Source organism: Varroa jacobsoni, unplaced genomic scaffold (assembly GCF_002532875.2).
Source record: "Varroa jacobsoni isolate VJ856 unplaced genomic scaffold, vjacob_1.0 scaffold_641, whole genome shotgun sequence".
Classification (NCBI taxonomy): domain Eukaryota; kingdom Metazoa; phylum Arthropoda; class Arachnida; order Mesostigmata; family Varroidae; genus Varroa; species Varroa jacobsoni.
The window spans coordinates 259813-283119 of record NW_019213543.1 but is presented as its reverse complement, the minus strand read 5'-3'; the positions used below and the strand labels follow the sequence as shown (position 1 = coordinate 283119).

The 23307-nt window shown below is 40.5% G+C and overlaps 1 protein-coding gene across 2 annotated transcripts; it reads left to right on the top strand.

Annotated features, from left to right (window-relative positions):
* The first annotated feature begins 3160 nt into the window (after positions 1 to 3160).
* LOC111262230 (uncharacterized) lies at positions 3161 to 21250 on the top strand. Of its 2 annotated transcripts, none has more exons than XM_022836329.1 (6): positions 3161 to 3320; positions 17107 to 17291; positions 17446 to 17527; positions 18069 to 18915; positions 19128 to 19230; positions 19481 to 21250. In XM_022836329.1, exons 1-6 carry the CDS (start codon positions 3177 to 3179, stop codon positions 20610 to 20612), a joined length of 2493 nt encoding a protein of 830 aa, XP_022692064.1. In that variant the 5' UTR covers positions 3161 to 3176; the 3' UTR covers positions 20613 to 21250. The 2 variants fall into 2 exon arrangements, with proteins under 2 accessions (XP_022692064.1, XP_022692063.1); XM_022836328.1 differs by having other exon boundaries at positions 18063 to 18915.
* Positions 21251 to 23307: the final 2057 nt, after the last annotated feature.

The window sequence follows — 23307 nt, the reverse complement described above, 5'->3', positions numbered from 1 at the left end:
CAATGGAATCGTTTTAAGCGGTATTCTGTTTATGTATAAACAAAAACCTCTTGCTTAGCCTGACAGACAAGGTTAGCTCACGGATGCCAACTTGGCTCCATTGACTCAATTTATTCGAAATAATTCCATTCTCTTAAAAAATACCTACTATTCAACTAACTACCGAATAAGGAGATCTCTGTGATAATCGCCCTAGCTCGCTTTCAAATATCTTTAATCTATCCGCTTTTTTCTTAGAATTTAAAGCTGTCGTAACTGTTTCAATCGCAATATGCGTTGCCAAGGCACCCTTGACAGTTCATTTTAATTAGCCGCTACCGTATCAACTTACGCACGCCTAGCCACAATAGACACGTCCTATAGTGGAGAACTGACCAAGTTGCCGTCCGAAGTGATGGCTTTGAAAATGAATGAGAAGTAGTCTAGAATGTACAGTCGGGCTTCAATTAATCCTTTTGCCTACGGCAGCATTAAGCAGAAGCGCTATGAAATGTCCGTTCAGGGATAGAACCACATACGAAGATTTGACGACTTGTGCATTTCTCTCCGTAGATCACTTGAAGACAAGACACAATAACGTACACAAAACGCAAATCGAAATGAATTTAGTTTCAACTGCCCGGGATTCAATCCCACTGTACATATAAGCAGCTCGAGGTAATATCAGGCAAGAAATATTTAGAAAAACCAGTAAATTTAAGGCCCAGTGTATCAGCATATAAGACACTTAATCGCACAGGGGTAGTCATGAATACTGTAACCCACATGTCTTCTACAATAGATAAAATATTACGTTTACATATTTGTGACTGAAATACGGTAATTCGTAAATACAAGTATTTATACATTGCCTCTTTTTGAGTGCGCTGGGTTCTCAGCTCTAAAAATTAGCGAAATGGCGGACTCCAAGGAAACGCTATTTCCAATAGCAAAATCGCAAAACACCGAAGCTATCTTTTGAGATGTATTGGCAATAACGTCATAACGTCAGTTAATATTCCTTGTGCCAAATGCGTTCAGCTGATAAGGTTTACATCATTTTCTTTTGTGGAATTACCTTTACTGCAACACGGGCCAAGGCCCTAAGCCCCAAGTATTATATCAAACATTACAATATATGGAAATAAATAAATAAACGTTTTCATGAAAATGAATATGAAGAAAAATTGCAATAGTGTTTTCAAACCATTTATTGAAATTTGTTTTTGGCTATAATTTCTCAGCGCCGATATTTCTGCAATGGGCAGTACAGCGTGTGGGGCCGAAAACTGGTTAGACCAAACACCGTGTCTAGAGAAGAGATAGCATAATTATAGAATCATAAGCCAATTAAAAAATCGAGGAAACCTTTCTGAATGACAAATTGAGACATATGGTTGTCGATGCAAGAAGACAAAGACGGCGACAGAAAAACCATCTTATCAAAGACTTTTCTACACTGAAAGTATTAGCCTTCAGGAAATCTTATGCAAGAACTATGTTACAAAATTTCGTGCCACAAAAACTGCCTAAAGACAAACTTGTATTTTATATTTCTATAGAATTCGATTAGTTGCGAAAACTTTATTTCAGCATATCCAAAAGAGCTGACTGATCTTAAGCAAAAAATTAAAGCAATTTTTTTTAATATTTTAAAATCATATTACTACTTAAATATTTGTCATTCAAATCGATGATTTTATGTCATTTTTCTGGTAGCTCAATCGCTGTAGAAATGCAGTGGCTTCCGAGCCAAACGTTACTTCCGAGCGAAACTTAATTAATGCCATTAACGAAATTCTGCTGCTGATAACCTGACGACGCAGTCCGAGCTTTCCTATCCAAGTTCTATAAATTGTCGCCTGGAAGCTAACAGGTGGTCTGGCATAGTCATGATGAAAGACTGTTTCGATTTTTTTTCAACTACTCGTTCTAATCCTGTTCGTCTGCGCTGAACAGTAGAGCTTAGAATTAGTGATTTTATTAGGCGGCAGCAACAACAATTTACAGTGCGTGATTCCTTTCCAATCCCGTCAGACTCCTAGCATTACCTTATTTAGCGTTAATCTGGGGTTTGCCACAGATTGTGGAAGTATTTCTTCGTTACACATTATTATGGAGCAAAATTTCCGTTATGTGGATATCAATGTGTCTGTGTGCAGACCGTTGTTAAAAGTGAGGACTTGTACACAGACGGTATATGACCAACGTAAAAGCTCGAAAAGATCTGTAACTCCTTGACCATGGCTGAGGTGGTGTGATCACCTAAAAGAAGGTTTGGAAAAGTAGAAAAAGAAAGAAACGTCTGTAGGACATAACAAGCGCATTGTGTAAGAGATCCTAATGCAATATATAACTTGTTACGCTTTCTGTTCAGTTATGCAAATATGCTGGTAAAGTATGTTCTTATGGTACTGAGAATTTCATATTATTTAGTCTACTGATAAAATAACAATTTACGCAAAACCACAATTGTCTTACTAAATACGATCATCAAACCGACAGAAAACGAAACTATTTACATTAATGCTTAAGTGAGACTTTGTCGTCGCCATGAATACTAACAACAGTTTCAAGTATGGTAAATATTCCCGGTCTAATATTATCTCTCGCATAAATATAGATTGAAAAGAGCGATTACGGAAATTGTACTCTAGCAGATGTCTCCAGTTGTTCCTTTTTTATTTCCAGTTGTTTTCTATCTATTTTTTTTCGTTTCAGGCTCTTCACATCGATTTTTCCAGTCTTTCTTATTTCAGTTGAAAGTTTCTCATTCCTAGCGTTGCTAGGAATGTCACGTTATACTATTCATGTGGATGCTGCCCGCTCTCCACTACTCTTGGCCTCTTTTTAGAGAGCTCCACTGAAGAATTTGCATCACTTTCCCTTCTTGCGTTTGCCCCCCTTTTTCGGAAAATTATTTGCTATTTCAACTGCTGCTAAAATCAGTTTCCGAATTTGCTATGACGTCATCGAAGGTCCGCCAATACCACCAGTATACTGAAGTTTCCTGGCGCGCTCACCTGTCTTGACCGTCGCCCTTGTCATTTGCGGGCCTTACTGCTGCTACCATACAGCAGACCGTTACGTGTTTTATTATTTTCGGGCTTATATGGCATACGTTTTTCCTTTGCTAGCAAGGTTGGTAGGAGGGGCCGAAAGAGGGCAGAAAGCGGTAAAGCAACAGACTGATTTTTATGCTCTCCTTTACGGCCCCTTTCCGACATCAAGAGTTGCGCTTTCCTAGCAGGCATTTTCGCGCGAACGCCCCCGAAACCGAAAAGCCCCGTCCGGGCCCACAACGGGACTCACCAGACACTTCACCCATCGGAATGACACCGGTAAGTGCCGATCGTTACTCGTTGCTTCTAAGATAAAAATAATGATATAGTGTCGATAAAAATAACAGTTCATATTTTTTTATATAGAGTTTTCGTCAACCGGAACGTAATGGTTACCCCGTGGCGAAGAGAACCTACTTAATTAAGATATTGCATTACCTTCTGGTAGTTCTTGTTAACTTCGTGAGGTACTGAATACTAAATTATCAATATAGCACAGAAGTATAGCGACTATTCTTTTGTATATGTTCTGTGGTGCCCGGAGCGGGCCTGCACGGGTGTTCAACTAAGACTCTACAGGGGCCTGAACTGAGCCTTTTTTGAATTTATACAGTACACGTATGTACCTGATTGGGTAAAGTTTATATTCTAGGGCGCAGGAAAAGCACTAGGCCAATAATTAAGCAAAATGCTGTAACTCCAATGGTTTCTACAGTGATTTTCTTCGAATCTTAAAATAAAATATTTAACCAGTTTTTAAGGTAGCGAAACGAATTCACCTAGTGCTTCGTGCGCCGGTTCATTGGTTTCAACGTTTTTAGCATTCTGCTGTAACGACAATAACATGCTGTCTTGTTAAGAACAACTTCGAAACCGCATCTGTGGCTAACATTGCGTACCATGTTCCTATGACAAGACTATATTAAACCTTACGAATTAATTTCAAATTAAATGAATGCCTAGACGTGAAGCTAGGTCAGCAGAAGTTGAAAGCATTCGAGAAATGATGATTGACATAGGACAGTTTGCTTTACCGCTAGTTTTTCTGCTTGATCGATAATCCTGGTTGTCATGTATTTACTCATCTTTTATAGTATGCAACACGATACACGAACCTACGTTGGATCAAGGCTCAGAATGATCACGCTAATGCCAACTAAAGCTTGCAATTCAAAAAACGACCGGACCGACTAGCGCTAATCTCCAATCTAGCCATTGAGCCTATACAATGAGTTCTTCGTTGCTCTAATTTATTTTACGTGGTTTACTTGTATCAGCTGGCGCTACTGGCAAGATTTTCTGGATCTACTGGCTGCTTCTCCTCCATGTCAACCACGTCAGTCGGTCTCTCGCATAACGTGAAAAATTTTTTCATTTAGTCACGCCTATCCTGCGGCAGATGCCATTTAGCTCAAATCGAAAATTACATTCGTTTCTGATCTGTCCCTTTAATGAAGTTGATGGGTACGTGGTCAGGACTTCCATTACATTTAACAACTTCGGACAACAATAGGCGGAGTTGTCGTTTGTCAGTGACGACTTTTGTCCTGTTCGGCCATCAAAAGTTGTCGGATAATTAATCTAATGTGTGATTATTTTGTTTACGTTAGGATTTTTTATTGTTAGCGATTCTGTACACGTAGCATACCTTGTTGGCCGGTTTTGTCAACTCTCATTTATATTAATGTCGTATTACGTGAAATAATTTTGAAAGAACTAGATAAAAACTATAACTATTCTATAAAATTACATAGGATATTTTTGTGAACACTTTTGCCAACAATTTGCCAAATTATCTCTGGTTATTAGGGCAAGCTGTAGGATGTCTTGACTTTTTGCTTTTGGAGATGGCGCAACGATAACATGGTGACGTGATCTATTGCCGGACAAGTAGTGCAAATTGTTAGAAACAATTAAGAGGAGCATGTTCATCATACCTTAATAGAGAAATATCACATGAATCGAACTCAGTAGATACCAAGAGATTCATCCTTGATATATTCTACATGTAATCACTTTAAAAAGCCCGTATTTCAACAACGAAAAAATACTGTCTATACGTATAGCTAACCTGCATTTCAGCAGGTTGTCCGATTACAATGCTAAGCCTGTCAGAATGTGTGCTATGAACTCACGGGATGCGCACTCCACAATATATATATAGTAGAGCATGCAAGTATATATGTATATATATATAGCTGTTCCGTTACTGAGCCAACTGACCATCGCAATTTTGTCGTCTGCTACTCTGGGGCTTATATTCTATCGATCGATTTCTTGCCCCAGAGTCTTCTTTTGATTAAGTTAACGTTTGCTAATTTACCAGAATATCCCGTAAGCACAACCACGATGTGGTGCCGCAATGCCTCTCCAGAGAATGACCATAATACCTTAATAGTTCCCATAATTTTGCTCCGGCATAAGTTTTCGTGTTACGTCGTTGCTGTCACTGCCACGAAATAGTGAAACGTCAAACTAATATTGATAATAATCATTAGCTCCGTAATTCACGCTTTTCCTGTGAACTAGAGTTTGCTAAGCGGGGGCTCAACCGAGTGGCCGTCAGTGACCATCAATATTTCTTCTACTAATATCATTATGAAGTTCTACTGAGATACCTCGTTCATATAAACGCAGGCAGATCATTGTATATGTTATATATATATATATAAGCAGCCTGTTGTGCTTCCTCGTGCTGACGTTGTATCGATAATAAGCTGTATTTTTGAGACTTGTGGGAGGAAATTATGCTGATCTGTTGATTGGTCTTATCATTGTTGTCATCATTTTACCATCGATGTGTTCTTTACGTTCTCGCTACTGCTAATTTCCCTTTACTGGCTAATTTTTGACGTTGATCAGTCATGTAGCACTGCACTAACCTAGACATTCAAATGCTGCAGTAAACCTTTTGGTGCCGGTCTGACCACCAGCGTCGCAAAAGCACCGCGGCGATAGAACAGCCGACCCAATAGCAATGATCAGCCATTGTTTTATCAAGTGAGCCAAACTAATTATGATCAATATTACTATTATTATTATTCGTACTCGAATGCAATGACAGTGGCAAAAATGATCGATGGAACTGCCACCAACTTGGCCTCCATATTTTTTTCATCCCCTCAACGCCAGTGGCGGTACGAACGTCAATGGCGGTGAGGCTGTAAACGGAATCTGCTAACTAAATTGTCGCCTAACGGAACCATCTATCCGGTTAACGGTCTGGGGTAAAGCGGGCAGTGGACAACAACGCCAAAACACCAAACAAATCTGCCGATTTTATCGGTGGGAAGGCGGTCAGGTCCTGGCGATGGCGTCGCACAGTCATCGACGCGGTCGCCGCCGGTAAAATCAATGCTATAGTCTTTATTTGAAGGGAGGCGACACCAGCTATGTCGTGCTGAACGATGGGGGCGTATCTGTGCTTTACTGCCGAATGTGTCTGATGATCTGACTAAGAAATTGGAAAAGACTGCTGTAAACGTTTTACTGAAAAAAGAAAGAAAGAAAGAAAACAATTTCTTTTTCATCGCAGATTTACCTTTCTGTGTAGGTAAATACGTTGCTCTTTGTGTGGACTGTTTTTTCTTGGTTGGCACCTAATAGGAAACAGATTCTAGGCGGGAGAACTGTTGCGACGGGGCTCACAAGTCGGCTAAACGGGTGTATCGTGGGGTGGGGAAATATCTAAAGTAATAAGTTTATAATATTGGCTGTGTTACGAATGTTCGACGAAGACTATGCTACAAAACGAACAAAGTATTAAACTATTGTATTTTTTATTTTTATTTACCAATCCGTGTTCGCGTAATATAATCGGTACAATGTGCTTTAATTAAAATTGTTCGTTTGTTATAATATAATAATAATAAGAATAACTATAGTATATAAATATATAAAATACTAATAGTAGTGACGATGATGGGAAAAATGGAGCATGATATGCAACCTATAAATCTAAAAAACAACTCGATGTGCCGTCAGTTCAGGTAAAGCATAATTAACGTTGGGATAAATAGCGTCCGATGTACACGTTATAAGCTAAATATTAACAAGGCCTGCGCCAATGGTTTAGGTTCTGCTAGACTGGGATCTGCAGTAGCGGAATCCTGTTCTGCCAGACGATCTCTGCCGCTAATGTGATTCAGGCAGCATTAAAGACCCGGTCTCTTTTTCCAATCTGGCAGAACGACAAAAAATCGCATCGGAATGTTCTACAGGACAAAATAACATAAATAAAAAACGTTGTGGCATCAACGTAGATAATGAGAGAGGCGGATCAACAAATTCGAAGTGCCACATAACGCCTATATATATAATCGCTACCAACGCGTAAATGCGTCTGTCTGTTCGATCGTCCGCCTGTACCTTGTGTAGAAACTAATGTCATTTTGTTCCATTATTATTATTATTAACTAATAATTGGCCATAGTGACTCTGGCAAATCGTGACGATCTGAGCTAGCCGGTTCCATTTGTATTGGCGTCATATAGTGCTTGCAGATCTGAATGTCAGCTTTACTGTGTCTAGCTAATTGGGTTAGTAGGTGGCCAATGATAAACTGGCACCTAATCATTATCAACAATCTGATATCGCTGACATAAATGTAAAAACAAAAAAAACGCATGCGGTCATTTATCTATCCTATAAAGCGTATCGTAAATTCTGTTTCGCATTATTGTTCCGTAGCGTGTCGCATAAATAGCATGCGGGAGAGGGTATAGTAAGTGTTTTTATCAACTGTTATTATAGCTAGAATCCTTCTTTATGGTTATGATGTTTCTGATGATGCTGATGCTGGGTACAGCAGTAGGAAAGACGTACAGTAACGTCTCGCATACTAATGATTGATTTGCTCGTCTTTGTTAGACGTCAATAGTACGATATTTCATAAATTTCGGCCCAATTGAACTATGGTTTTACTAAAACAGCGTATTTGATTTCTCTTGGAGGTACACAGCTGTCGCCATCGTCGACCTTTAAATGTCAAAGAGACCGAAAAAAGGTGCATGCACAATCAAGATCGGGCGTTTATCGAGACGTATAAACAAATTTAACAAGAAAAAGTCTAAATGCAAGAACTGATTCGGTTCGTTAAGTTATGATCCAGTAACTTTTTTATGTATATGTGACACAGGAATCAATAAAAGCTCCTTTCGGTTTGAACTGCGCGTCAGTCAGTGCACTAGAAAGCGCTGTTCTACATGTGCAAACAACACGAGATAGCTTCAAGCGATACCTCGTGTATTTCAAGGTAATCCTCATACTGGTTTCAGCGCGTAACGTGGAGCTATAATCCTTTAGGATTATCTAGCGATCATGTAAACTCTTAGCGTTCCGCTAATTGTCCGCAAAGCTTAATTATGACGAACTTTTGCAGAGTAAACATATTTGAGTTGTTTGTTCCGAGTACATGAAATTGGCTTACAGGACAAATTCACTTTGGTGAAAAAGAACACTAATACATTTCTTCATTATTCGTTTTCAACTAGGATAACTTCGAAAAAGCTACGAAAACACAAACCGCAAAAAATCAGATTCTAGGCACATATCGATCTGCAACTCCCGATGCATTTATCCACTCCATGTATCTCTATTGTGCAGCCGCTAGGCTAATTTACCTTTTGTTTATGCAAGTTTAAACCATAGCGTGTGTAACAAGAACTTTTCAAATGAACTTTTGGTACGCAGTGTATAAACGATCATTAGTTCTACAGACGATAGGAATATACGTATTAGCCCCCTGTGTACTTTTGATTTTGGGCATTTTTTTTCTGACATTCCATTGCCGAACTCAACTACATAATAACGATATATTATATTTTCTCTCTGTGGCCAAAAATTCATAAGTTGTCAATTTTTCGAAAATCCCAGGGTTATCACCGGGTTACTTGACAAGGTTTTCGTCCATTAGTGCGTAGACGGACCTATGCGCCTGACGTATGATGCTTTCCAAACATTCGATCTTCATGAAATGCTTATAGCTTAGCTAAGTTCGGTAATTTGTTGTATAAGTCTTATCTATAATATGTACACTTCATTGTCTTGAAACGGTAGCATTATAAATTACTGTTCTAATGCAATTCAGATTGTAAAATTATTAATATGCACCTATAGGATTACGAAAATACCTACCGGGCCTAAATCTGTAGGTCATCCTAAATAGCATTGTTCCTTATTATCAACATTCCTTAATATCCGATCACGGCTAGTTGTGATCCCTTTTGATGGGATCGGTCACGACATAAAAATCGATTCGTACCGAGTCCATAATCTATTATTCTATCTAGAAAAGTGCCGTTACACAATTGGCAATCCTCAGAAAAAAGTTCTATGCGATATACATAACCATGGTTGTCTCAATAGCTGCCCCCATTCCTAGCCCTTTTCGTGGCTCTGTGCAGAAGAAACATCATACGGTCAATACGTCGATCCTGAGAAGAAAGCCCGGATTCGAGGACGGAGAAGCAGTCAATCTTAACTGCTTCACAGGATCGCTGTGGTTAGTCGAGGTCGAAGTGGCTTTTAATTTTTTCGCCATACCTCCCATTCTCAACGGTGGGTATGTATAATGATTGACTAGATGCCAGTCATACGACAGACCAAACGGCGGATTCTAATAACAACGTCACTCGTCGCTCGTAAGTCTTATGCTCATCGGCATCATTCGAGCTATTTCACTACGTTGTAGGGGGTGGCGGCGTCGGAGAACGCAGCGGCTTTGAAGTAGCTTGAAAAAGGCGTTCTTCTGTCCGATATTTTCACCAAAACATCTTCAGTTACAGGAGCCACTGTCGTGGCTCAACAAGTCTTGTTTTCACACAGAGCGGACCGAGCGATTGGGCGGATGTACAATGAAAGATGTACAATGATGATGTGCAATCCGTTTGAATCTCATGGTCCATTCGCCTTGTCGGTATATGGAGTCGATTGTTGTTTTGCGTTGAATATCATTGACGCAAAGGGTTATTTGAATCGTAACAAAGAAAGATCACAGAGAGCTGCTAAAGTCATTATAGGCTTAAGAAAGTGCATTGCATCAACGATCTTCTCAGAGCAGATCAAGTGATGATATGAAATACAGTGAAATTTATAGCGAGTTAGTTTTTTTCCCCTTAGACTGTTAATATTAAATGTCTAAAGGTTTTCTATACTTCATTAAAATGGCGTAGTGTATGTATGTCGCGCACGAGTGGGGTTTGTACACGTATCAATTATCATTATTATAATTTCTATTATAGTAACTGTATACGCCTGCTTCGGCGTTAACGTAACTGCCAGGCGGTGGACAGTCGGAGACTTTTTTTCCTAAGGTTCACAGGCCGACCAGCCGTAGACTCATCTGTTCAAGCCGCTTTAACAATGGTTGCGTATGAGTTGTCTTGCAGCTCAAGCTGGCGTTGAAAGTAGCTAATAAAATAGTATGTGCTTAGGATAATTTTTATGTTACTAGAATCAATTATGATTTTTACATGTAAATCACTACCAAAATCAAAGTCGATTTAGCATATATACACATAGTGTATGTTGGCATTAGTACATATTACAGTAAATAAAACAATAATCGACTGTGGAAGAATAGTAGGTAGGCGACATCACAAATAGAAACAATATGAAGGTGCGAAATAGTTGTAACACGTATTATCTTCTATTCTACTAGAAAGACCGATATATCTATGGTGGTTGATATGGAAAAATTTCGGTTATTTCGTTTATAGAGGCATTTTCTGGTTCTTCCCGCCGTATCGACCAGTTAAATTGAGACAGACGCTTTCGATCGTCCAATTTGGCAACGGACTAAACGGTCGATTAAAAAGTAACTGATCAGCCAGCGTTACTTACAGAACTGAACATAGGCAAAATTACATGGCGAAATTTTGTTGGCGAAGCCTTGTTCTCTGTTAGTGATATTTGTTGTTGTGTCTAACGTATCGACGTCTAACAGCGGCAAAAAATCAGAGCTGGCTATCGTTACGTCCGTTCTATTATTAGGACACACAGAAAGCGATCTTAACCATAGTCGTGATGATGGTTCTAACAATAGCGCTCAGTGCTATCACAGTCATCGATGAGCTCGCAGCTAGCGATCGAATGGGCGACTATCTATTGCGTCAAATGAACGGGTCCACTGTTCTCGTAATATGTTTGATGTCAATAATGATAATTAACAACGTGGAACAAACCCGACAGCGATCCTGACCAATGAAACCTATCACGTCACCCGCGACGAACTTCAAATCAGGAAATATCAGGTCTATTGATTATTGTTTGTACGGTTGAATACATAATACTGTATGTATTCAAGTTGGGTCGTATTGACTCGGGTCAAGTGTCTACTATACGATACGTTATGCTCTACTTCCGGTCACGTAAATTTCCATGTATATAATTGTACATTAAACAGTTTTAAATCTGGCAAAGAACAGAACGCGGAACGAGATCCACTTAGCTACAGTGCAAAGTCGAAGAGCTGGACATACGTGACAATGCCAATTCGGACGTTTTTACCAATGGCGGAATGTGGGTAGTAACTAGCTCGGTTATTGTATTAACACTAACGAGATGAAAGATCGAAGTTGAATCACGTCAGTATATTATAAAATAAGACATATAAAGTCGTAAGCCTGTGATGACACGGAACCTTTATGGAATACTGTCCAATAGCGATAATGAACTATAAGAGAAATGAGGAGATATATTCAAGCGCCAGCTTATAGTGCAATTTATTTGCTAAATCTTTAGGTTATACAAAACTTATTATATTGTAGTCAAGCGTTACTGACTGCATCCACGTACCGTACGTACGGCATAGTTTACAGGTTCCGTAGTAGTTTCCAGCAAGACTTTAGGACCGAACCTAATGAGGCATTTCAGGCTCTCGGCAGTTGGCCAAGAGAAACTGTTTATTCTAACGGTGACACTTCGGCGGGAAAACGAATCTATAGGATCTTGTGTATTTTTGGTGTGGAAATGCTCTACCACAGAATAATTGCAAGAAGCTTACGGCAACAACTAACTATCAGTTGGTTTTAAAAAAGGCTACAGAGCATGCCTATAATAAGTTATTTATACGTATAAGCCAATTTCCAGTGGCAAACGCTTCTCGACTTTTCACAGTGTAACTGCCAGTGCATCAGCACGTGAATATATAAAAGGAGAACCAGTTTTAATTTCGTTCGTTTTAAACAGCTGAAAACAGTCAACATGTCCAGCCAGCGCGTTACGCCTTCTAATCCTGAATTCAGCTCAGAGCTGTGTTTAAGCACGTAAAAATCGTTACAAAGATCACAACTTGAGCTTTTCTGGGCACATTGTCATTTTCGTGCCTATCCTTGTTTGATGAGCAATGTATAAACTACTCAATATTCTCTTATGTAGTCGATGCTGTATTGACTTCGAACTGGCAAAGATAGTTTCACCAAAATCTTGATTTTTTCGTACAAACGTAATTTTTATGATAAAAAAGCTTATTGTTGCACCCATTCTTTTAGACTGTCAAAACGCTTTTTTATCTTCTTGGCATACACAAAAACTATATACTCCAGGCCCGAGCATGGGCTGCTCACTTTACCCAAATTTCAATTATGTAAAATACGTATGAGTTTCATATTTATTTGCGATCTAATAAGAACTCGAAGTACTCTCTTTTTCTTCATTTATAATCGAGCATCATCGCCTTTCTTTTTTGCTCCTTTGCGTTTTATACACGGGAGCAATTCATACTTGGGCTAATAGAGTGCTTAAGCTTATAGTAGAAAAGGCTTTCATAGCCAGTATGCCCACCTGTAAATAGGTCTTCCCTATCGGTAAAATCACGGAGCCGCCGAATCCGCACATGGTCAACTGTAAACACCAAGGCATTCACGCGGTCCGTTACGTCGGTGCCAACCTTATCTGTCCCTCTCTGCCTGTGGCCGACATCGCCGTCTTTGACCGAATTTCAATAGTAATCGCTCTCTGTGTCACGTTCAGAGCGCAGGGTTCGTAAGCATCACTGGTTTCACGGTTGGTTGCTGCTGCCGTTATTACTGCCGCGATCGCCGCCACTCACTACGTTTTCAAAGAGTCGCGCGTCACTCAGACATAACGCCGCCGAAACACAACGATACTGATTTAAAATAACTGCGTTTTTAATAATAAACTAATAATAAAAAGAAAAGCGCACAATGAAAAGAAAAAGCAATTCAAAGCTTTTCTGAGAGTCAACGATACCGCAAGCGGTCACCCCGATTATTCTGTAAGCTATGGCACGCCAATGAGAAAATCTCGGCAAATAATGCCCAGTAATATCTAACCTAACGTTCAGCTTTATTCTAGTATATTTACGCAACCAGGTGACGGGCTGCGCCAAGACTCCTGACCAAGTTCTGCGTGAACGATAAGCTAGAAGTCGACGTAGATGATGAATGGGTTATTTAGGTGATTAATGGATTGTTCTGAAAAAATGTTCTTATGAAAACTCATGGCCACAGGCATTGACTTGCTGGCCGTGTTGGACTAATACGATACGGTACGATGCCAAATCATGCGCTCAAGTTCCTAGTTCGCTGCTCGATATCGTTAACAATATGCAAAATAAATGCTAAGATTACCTGATATCTTGCCTAATATTATTTACTCTGAAGAACGCTAGAACCCGTCCGCAGATATACCAAGAGGATACCGAATGCAATAACACTATATTCCGAGGAATCGACTACATAAAATAATTTGAGGCATACGTAACTCACGGCCATTATATATACCTTTCGCCTGGGACAGGGACGATCGCCACGGAGGTCCTTTGTTAGATCCCATAGCTTCATATTACCCATGTAGCGCTCATGATTTAGCAGCGTTTCACTAACAAAGCTCAAACTGCCACTTTTGTTCATTGTTGCTGATTTTTCGTTGGGGATCGGCTGAGCAAGTAGCAATTATATATAAAACGATCTAAAGTCCTAGCACAGATGGGCGGCGAAGGGATCTTAGTTGCGTACACGTGTCAGCTCTACATCAGCTTTCCTGGTACTTTTCTACACGGCTCTGCAAAACCTAGTACACTTCTCAGCCAAACCCCTGAATTTGGTCACAGATGGTTTGTATAAACGACAATAATACATGTTGTAAGAATAACAAGAATTATATGACACTTTGCTCAAACAGGCCTCACGGTGTCGCAATAACGGCTGTCATAGTTGTTAGCCAGCCCCGATTCAATGATATTCTGCTAAAACTCTGTATAGGCCCAATACGGGATGTTTGCATTAGTGACCTGCGGCCATTAGACAGTAACATTGGCACATACAGAACAGGAACACAGCATGGCCTGGTTTGGCACAGACGAATAGGCATAAAGGCACCAACAGCTTCGGCGTAGGGCAGTTATGCCGCTGCTGCTACTTATGGTTCTGGTCACCGCCACCGTCGTTGCCGATCACCAAAAACCGCGCGGCCACTGATGCTCATGTGGCGAAGAACTATGGGTCTGAAGGAGCGACACGCGTCGCCGTTATGACGAAAGCAACGGTAGTTTCAGTAGCGACTTTTACGTTGGACGAAGCCTAATACGTGGTCGCCAGGAGAAAGTGGCATCATAGCGCTGGTTTCAGTTATGCACATATACGTACGATTACCATCTGAATGTATTGTGCAGCAGACACTTTAAGATGAAGTATACTAGCAAGTCAAGGCCCATATCTAGATCCCGCTCTAGTTTTTCCTTCAGCTATCATACAATGGCCTCTAGCGATGGCCGAAAACTTCGGTTTTGCCAGTTGCAATACTAAGAAAAGCTAAAGTCGCAGAACTTTTCCGAACTGCTACTCAGAAGAGCGTGACTTAGATTTGGGCGACGATCCAATGGATCGGCCTGGTTACAGAAACCGTTAGTAATAGCGGGACATTGCACAAAAATTGTTCGTTCTACAGACGAGTCACCGATTCGCGTATGTTGACGACATATACATATGTTTTGTATTACTATGTGTTATAAAAGTGTACCAGGGACGCAATCATGTTGTACATGGCTTGCATTACACTGGTTCTAGTACGTTTACCAACGGCCGAGGCGACAGTTCCAGCTGCGGTCGCGGCAGCCACGCTAATCAGCGCAATAATTAGGTAATACTGTATTTTACATAAGATAGGAGAGCGATGGCAAAAAGAACCGAAGGTCACATTGTGGAAGGGTGAGTGTGTGTGTACGTACCTTCTCTCAAAAAGAACCAGGCAACCCCCACACAAAGCAGTTTGTCGTGTATGAACCAAATAATAAATATACATTGTCGTTAAGGGCCATGACTTGATTAGTTTCACGTATGCCCTCACTATTAGAGAATGAGACAATGTGCACAAGCCTGTTATTTTACTTTCGCCACTTCCTTTAAGCCGAAAACAATTGTTCACACTACTCAGTCAGGCCGTTAAGTCATACGTAAGTTCTTCCACCGAAACGAAAAGAATAAATTTACGGTAGCTGATCCTGTAGTGCTTTCTTTATGTACGGTAGTATGCTCAAGTAAGCTTTTATTTTTACATTCTTAGTAAATAAGCCTTTCAGCCTTCAGCAGGTCTGGAAAGCTTCGAATGCTTAATGTGATCTCCTAGTAAGGTTAGGGGATCGCCATTGCGTCTCTTGAATAACGTACGCATTACATCGACACTTGTTGTAGGCAGGCATATCTTCTTTTAGTTGTCGATCTATCGGAAATTTAATAGACTGAGTAAGTATTAATCACATTCATCAAGCCGCTTGTTAATAATGTAACATACTCCTACAGATATTTATTCGATTTTTGTCTGGTCAAGTAAGAGACCATTTTTTAAGTGTGACTCTAAAAGGAAGTAGAAAATTGGTACAATTATGAAGTGTTTACTGCTCATGTGACTATGTGATTTTTAAAGTTTTGCCTGACCTTTACGGGCAATTTCGTCAATGATTGGTCAACCATTTAACACTCACATTATAGCTTCAAATCACCATTTAAACGAACTGATTATTTATTTCGACATCGTTCATATACGCGAAACTATTTATTCGAAATTATGTATTTTTGTCATTTTTATTTAAATTACTGCTCTCACGTGGGCGGAACAAATTAAATCAATCGAAGAGTCAACTAAATCTATTTCTCGCTGAAGGTGATCACATCCTGGCAAATTTTGTGTGAAACGCGTCTAGTCATTGGGAAGCTGCGCGCAAGATCTTCGTTCTTATTTTCCCTAGCTCATTAACTGGCGAGACGGTACGTGCAACGTGTCTAATTATTGACTACGAATGCCCCATTGCTGCTAGAAGACATGAGCGTTTGTTAAAAGTAAGACTGACAGAATGCCTGCGTGGGCCAACAGTACAAGGCCAAAGACGCCTGATAACATTCCCAATAATAATAATTTGCAACCAATTATATGATACTAACAGACTACGTTTATAGAGACAAATTGTCTGAGGACATAAATCATTTTGACAGTTGCTTCTGAAAACGAAGAGAAGAAAGATTAAATGAAGTTCTTTGTTACGTGCGTACACCGGCCCCGTCAATAAAAGGGTGGGTAGAGGCTTTTGTCGTTGACGGTGGCTAACTGGACATCAGTCTGACCAAACAGTAATGTATTCTAATTAGAACCACTAGGGGATAATTTCAAAGGCTCTACAGAAAACACGCTCAAACGACGAGTACAACAAGTTGGTACTTGTTATTATTTCGGTTTCTAGATACTGTTTTCTATTTTTTTACGAGACAAAACTCGTTAGTACTATATGTTCGATATAGAAATAAAATAAAGTTACACAATTTTTTCCACTAATTCATCCTTGCGGCATCGTACATTCTAATTTGAAAAAACGTTTCGAAATGCTTCTCTACATGGCACAGACTTTTCTAAATAATCTACTTGATTATTTTGCGAACTTAATCTCGAAAAATTCCAAAAAAAAAACTCTTCCAATTAAAAGTAGTTCATACATACGGTGAAAAGATATCTTTGAATTTGCGCTGTGCTTAGGTGACAAATGATCCTAGTGTTTGCGCGGAAGCAACTTAATCCGGAGTTTAACTTGCTCACATGACATTTACACAAACAGGTACAGCTGCTCGCCACGAACGTGGCGTTATGGGCACTTGTCGGTGCACAATTTCCATTCAAGGTTCCTTCCCAGTCATCGGGTAACTTTGGAAACAAGTTCCAACCTTTTACGAACTTCGACCAATATGCTAGAAATTCTCCGACAACGAAGAGCGATTTCGGCCACGGAACCACCGCACAGAGGTAGTTAAAATCCTTACGTACACGCATTTATAAATGTAAACATATTTTTATCGAAGTGAAGCTCGAAGATAACTCATTCAGAAGTTCACATAATTACAAAGGGGCATAAATTATTCTGTTCTCATATACAATTTTCTTCTGTACAATATTTCAGTAACTCGAATGGTAATTACGAGGTTAGTCAATCGTTAAACGAGGTCTCCAAGGGCTTTCCAGCGACGAAACCAGATTTTCAGGTTAGTCTGATACTGCTTCATTAGCGTACTCGATTGACAACATATGTTAACGTATATCGCACTTTTTCTGTCAAGTCTTTTTATCATATGTAGTAACAGTGAGGCTAGTATCATTAATCAGTTTGACGTAAGTGACATTTAATCTGGACGACAGCAGGGAAGATTTTTTGGAGATCATTCGCACTAAAAAATTTATCTTCGAAATAAGGATAATGGCCACGACCAGAGATACCAGGTTATTAATCATCATATTAATTATCAGGCTTAGCCTGGAAGGGAGAAATGTTCCCTCTGAAAGAAAAAAATGTTATCATATGCCAAACATGCCGAAAGGCCACGTGCGTATATGAAGGTTGCGTAGCTTTAAGGTTTCAAAACTTTATTTAAGACCGTATGGACCTTATGGCTTTCGTTCTAGATCCAAGAGACCGCAAAGTGTTACGTTATGAGGCACTCCAAGCTCATAATCTGCCAGAGACCAAAAAACACAAGTTTTTGTGCCTTATTCATGACGATTAACTAACGTCAATCTTAGTTACAGACACCCCGATACCAGCTCATACGGGATCAGCCCGCTCTATATCAACGTTTTACATTCCGCGCACCCACACCCTCCACACCAGTAGCCCGTTATCAAGCTCCTGTTCAGCAATACGAGTCAGCTCGGTTTCAATATCCTACCGTGCCTCCCCAATATCGTTTCCAGACATTTCAGCCGCGGCCTATTGCTAACGTCCGCCCTTATAAGCCTCCACCTACATCGCAGCCATATCAAGTTCCACTAGTCTTTCTGCCCCAAAACCAATCTTCCGCAAGACAACGGTACCAGTTTCCTCCACGTCAATATCAACCCCCTTCACAACAATATCAACCTCCTCCACAAAAGTATCAGCCACTCCAACAGCAACAACAGCCCCCTGAACCTCAAAGGCCGCGAAATGGCTTTGTGGGTACGGTAAGACTTCCGTTCGATGCGGCTGTTCTTGCAGTTCGATCATATTCGCCGCCACGGCAAACTTCGTCCTCGGATTCTTCTCAGCAGACAAAGAAAAAGCCCGCGATCTTTCATCGTCCCGCACATGTGCACCATGTTCGTGTTAAGGCAAAACCTGAAGGCGATTATAAGTTCGGTTACGATACGGCAAAAAGTCCAAATGAAGATGAGTCCTTTAGGCGAGAGACACGCGGTCCTAATGGAACCGTACGCGGCTCGTATAGTAACGCCGATTCGAACGGCAAGCAGATTATTGTGCATAACGATGGTCTTAATAAAGTATTTAAGACTTTGTTGGGGAACGAAGCAAATAGTAAGCGTACTCAGGCTGTTGGAGGGCAAAATAATTTTGGCGATGGGCGTGCGCAAGCGCAGGGAGGGTTACATATGCAGGGTAAGTACAAACGGAATTGTCTGCAGGGAAACGGCACACTACATATAAATCAATATTATAAGGTAGTCTATTCTTTTTTCATTTCTATTTGGTCCCATATCCACAATTTTGAGGCCTTCTACCATTAAGTCAATCGCTTTGCAACTGTTTTCTTGCGATCAATCAATTTCAATTTGTTACTTGTCGAACAATTATTTAATTGTTCGTTTCAGTAATCTCGAGGCCGGACCAAGATATTGCTGTGCAGCAATCGGCACTGCGAATCACTCCCGACGCTCCTCTGATCAAAGGCCCTTCTCAACCTCTTCCTAAACGGTACAAAGGCTGTTCCGGTTCTACGTGCTTACGTAATGCCGGAAATTATAATACATACGATTCGTAGAGTGTAGTCAGTATTCAATTTTTTCATGATACAGAAGAATTTACAGCAAAGTAAGAGCTATGGTTAGGTCCCGCAGCTTACACCCGACCTAACATTTGACGTTGATTCTGGGTTTAGATTGATCTTTTTACCCCCCCCCTTTCTAACGAAATATAATTCTGATTTTCAATTGTTCAACAAAAGACGCCAACAACGCGCCGTAACCAATGACGCTAACGATGACGAGGATAACGATGAGTTGAAGCCGCAAAGAAACTTCGGATTACGTGTTGTTACATCGGGGTCGCTCCGACCAACGGGTTCTCCGCGGCCCAACCGACTTCGCATCCGACGACCCATTAATATTGATGGGTCCAGTCTGCGTCTTACGCCGAGACCCGGCAGCTTCGGCAATGACTCTAGCCGACCACCGGTTCGTCAAAGGCAACTGGCGCGCACTCGGGTAGTAATTCGAACAACGACGCCTCTTCCCGCGGCATTCACACCCCGACCAACTGCACCTCGTCGTCGGGTGATTCCACCGTCTGACTCGACTTCACCAACGTTTAAAGACGTCATTGCGTTTCCTCCCGAGCAAAAACGACGCCGCAAGGTCAAGAGGAAATTTAGGACGACAGTTGCACCAGTACTACAGAACCAACCGTTAGTTCTAAACGAGCTGGTTCAGACACGTACCCCAGTAGTTCCAGAACGAGCCCCCGTGCTTCCCCCCTTACGTCCAGCACCGATAGCTCCTTTAAAAGGATCCATGCCTGCTTCCGTCTTTCCAGAGCCCGTCACCCCTTCGAGCCAAATCTCTACTCAGATCCAACGGCCACAACAAATCCCGCCTCCGACGCTTATTCAGCAACAATCACCTATTGTCAGTCAGTTTAATCACCCATTAAACAATCCGTTCGCTCAACACGTGCGCAGTCCTCAGTCACTATATGATCAGTTAACAAACTCCATTTATCAGGAGGCTAGACGAGTGCCAATCGAGAAACATTTTCCACCGCATCAACAACAAATTGATTCCCAATACGTACCCGAACAACAGCGTACATTTCGGTTCCAACATACACCACCTTCGCAGTTTTCCTACCATACCCAATACGGTGTCTCAGGGCAATTCCCGATTGCGCAAGGCTTCCAAACACCGCAATTCTCAAGCCCTTATCAACAAGGTTCGAGGTTCCAGCAGGCCTCGTATCAATTGCCACGACAGCAGACACAGCCATCAACAAATCAAGACTTGTTCCCATACGCTACGAATCAGCGCTTTAGTCATCCTGCTCTGCTATCATATGATATCGGATCAGCGCAAAGACTTTAAAGTGGGCTTTAGAAAATTGAACGATTTATGTAAAAGTTCTCACCTACTTCTGTCCTTTTGTATGCTCGCCTCTGCAGGCATTCCTCTAGGTTCGGCTGTAGCAAAAGATGAACTTCACGAAGAGTAAAGTTATCGAAGTGAATTAATCCATTAGATCCGGTTATAAAGTTCACAATATGTGTATACCAGTTGAAAATCGCACATCGTTGATCGTCATTACACTATGCGCGGGGCTCAGTCATTTGATAGCACGCCATCACCTGTATAGGTTCATCATTTATCTATACGCATATGTGAAACTATTGTTGTTGTTGACGAGTTTCATTAGGATATTGATATTCAGTACTCGCCATTTATATAATCATTATCATCGCTGTCGTCGTCGCCGCCATCATAAAAATAATAATAACAATATCGTGCGAATTTAGCCGTCATCGGGGCCAGACTCTGAGAAGCTGTTATATGATATGTTACATCTTTTTGTTATTATAATAATAATAATCACAATAAAAAAAACCATACCGCCTGGATGAGGTAACTCGAATGTCTGTGGAGGAGTACCGCATCAGCGTTGTCGCAGCTCGAACGTGTTTGTTATGTATTAAAATAGATAAATACTATTTAACTATGGCATTGAAGGTCGTGTGTTCTCAGTATCTTTGTCATGAAACCCTATGTATTATAAATTAGACCATACTTTTGAGCGGGCTTGGTGGAGTACATATTACATATCAGGACTTAAATAAGGGATCTCCGACTGCTAAATTGGTTAACTAGGCGCCGGACCCAACTCGAATTTTCTACTGTTATTAATTGGTTAGTCATGTCCGTGAAATCAGGTCTCACTACTTTAAAATCGGAATACATTGTACTTAACAGCACTATAGGAAACATTAAAATACGATCACACATAGATGGCTTGCCTTGAAGCATTTCATAGTCCAGATTTTTTTAGGTCGTTTGAAATGATCATTAGTCGTTATGTAAGTCCATAAAGCCGTCAGGCGGGCATGAAAAAAGAAATCAATGGTCTCCTGATGCAACTAGAAAAAAAGTTCATCTTATACGTCAAGATTCAAACCAGAAACAGAATCCTGAAAAGACGCTGCCATTTATTTCTGTATAAAAGTTTACTATGACAATAGCATTTCGCATGTTGACATTACAATACATTTTTTAGACACCGAACGTAAAGGAAGTCAACAGCTTAAACGTGCTCATTTTGTTGAGTTTTACTTTTCTGATGCCGATTATAAACAAATCTTTCAATTACGTATTTCGAAGTGATCTTAAATTTGAAGAAACCTATTTTAGAATATGAGGTTTCATGCATTATGCAGACCAAGCTTCACTATAAAGGTATTTGCTAAGTTATGTGAAACTGTCACCCACTATATCCAGTACTTCGTACTTTTAGGTCTTGGCTTGGAATCGATTCTATTTGATATTTCTTCAAACTAAAGTTCGCAGAGAGGGCTATATTCAGTTTTTCTGTTTACTAGTTATTTTCCGTATTGCCCTCCTGTCGAATTCCCGTATACGAGATTCGCATGCTTTACCCCGCCCTCTCCGAACGTACTCAACTGTATATGAGTATCCTGCGCCTGCTGGCCTAGCTGGTCATCGGGTCCTACCTCTTAAAATCGTGCTGGGCTATCTACTTGCGTCTTTTTGGCTTCGATTTGCCATTCACTTTGCCCCATCCTTCTGCTAAATCAGCGGACTGGTGGCCCTTCTTGCTGAGGTACTTCGCTTTTTCTACTACTGCAAATCTTGCCGCTCTTGCTTTCAGCTGTTTATTTTTCTACTAAGTTTTCTAACTAATATGTTTTAGCTTCTCCATCACTCCTCTGCATGCGCCTAGGAGGTGTACGAACTCGTTCACCCCCCTCTGTTAAGACTTTTTAACTTCAAAGCGTATGTAAAAGCTTTATGATTGCGGTTGAGCGCAGTGCATTAGACTATTCTGTGTAGGGCGAAATATTTTTTCGCCCCCAGCACAAAAAATGTTGAGTATGTTTTTTTCTACATGCTGTAGGTAGCTGTAAAAAACGCGTGCCCTGTAACGAACTGTGTAGGAAACTATGGTAACTTACAGTTAGATCTTTCGAACCATCTATTAACGTCAAACATGATGTCCTGTAATGTAATCCATAGCCTTGGAATGGCTATGACGGGACGGCCAGTATCAAATCTATCTGTACTTCATGTAAAGATGATTTAGTTGATGTTTGTTTAATTTCAATGGTACAGACAGATGACTTATTTTTTTTATAAATTTAAGGCCACAGCTTGTATCAAAAAAATAAATCACCTCTTTGTGTTGTGTGTTCAGAAGAAGAATTTACCGTTCGATTTTGATAAATGTTTGAGTAAAGTAAATTCATATAAACACATGTAAAGAAGTCAGTTGCGATATGCACATCTAACCCTTTTATCGCGCAAGTAAAAGATACAGTTTGCACCAAAGGAAAGCACAAATATGGTACTAATATGCCGATTATTCTTTGTTGAGCCCTGTACCTCTATTTTAATGTCTTAAAGGTTTAATGCTTGACAGCAGACCGAGCCTCTGGAATATTTTCTTCGTACTGTGAAACTGAAGCTGTCGTAAGCGTGCACTAACAACAACGTTAGCTGAATTTACTGCCATGTTAAACACTGCGTCAGATGGTCGGCCCTTTTTAACACGAAA

Bases quoted from the DNA above. Each gene is read 5' to 3' on its own strand.
- LOC111262230 (XM_022836328.1), top strand. From the start codon at position 3,177: ATGCTCTCCTTTACGGCCCCTTTCCGACATCAAGAGTTGCGCTTTCCT. The intron at 3,321-17,106 runs GTAAGTGCCGAT...TTACACAAACAG, and splicing joins CACCCATCGGAATGACACCG to GTACAGCTGCTCGCCACGAA. The intron at 17,292-17,445 runs GTAGTTAAAATC...ACAATATTTCAG, and splicing joins CACGGAACCACCGCACAGAG to TAACTCGAATGGTAATTACG.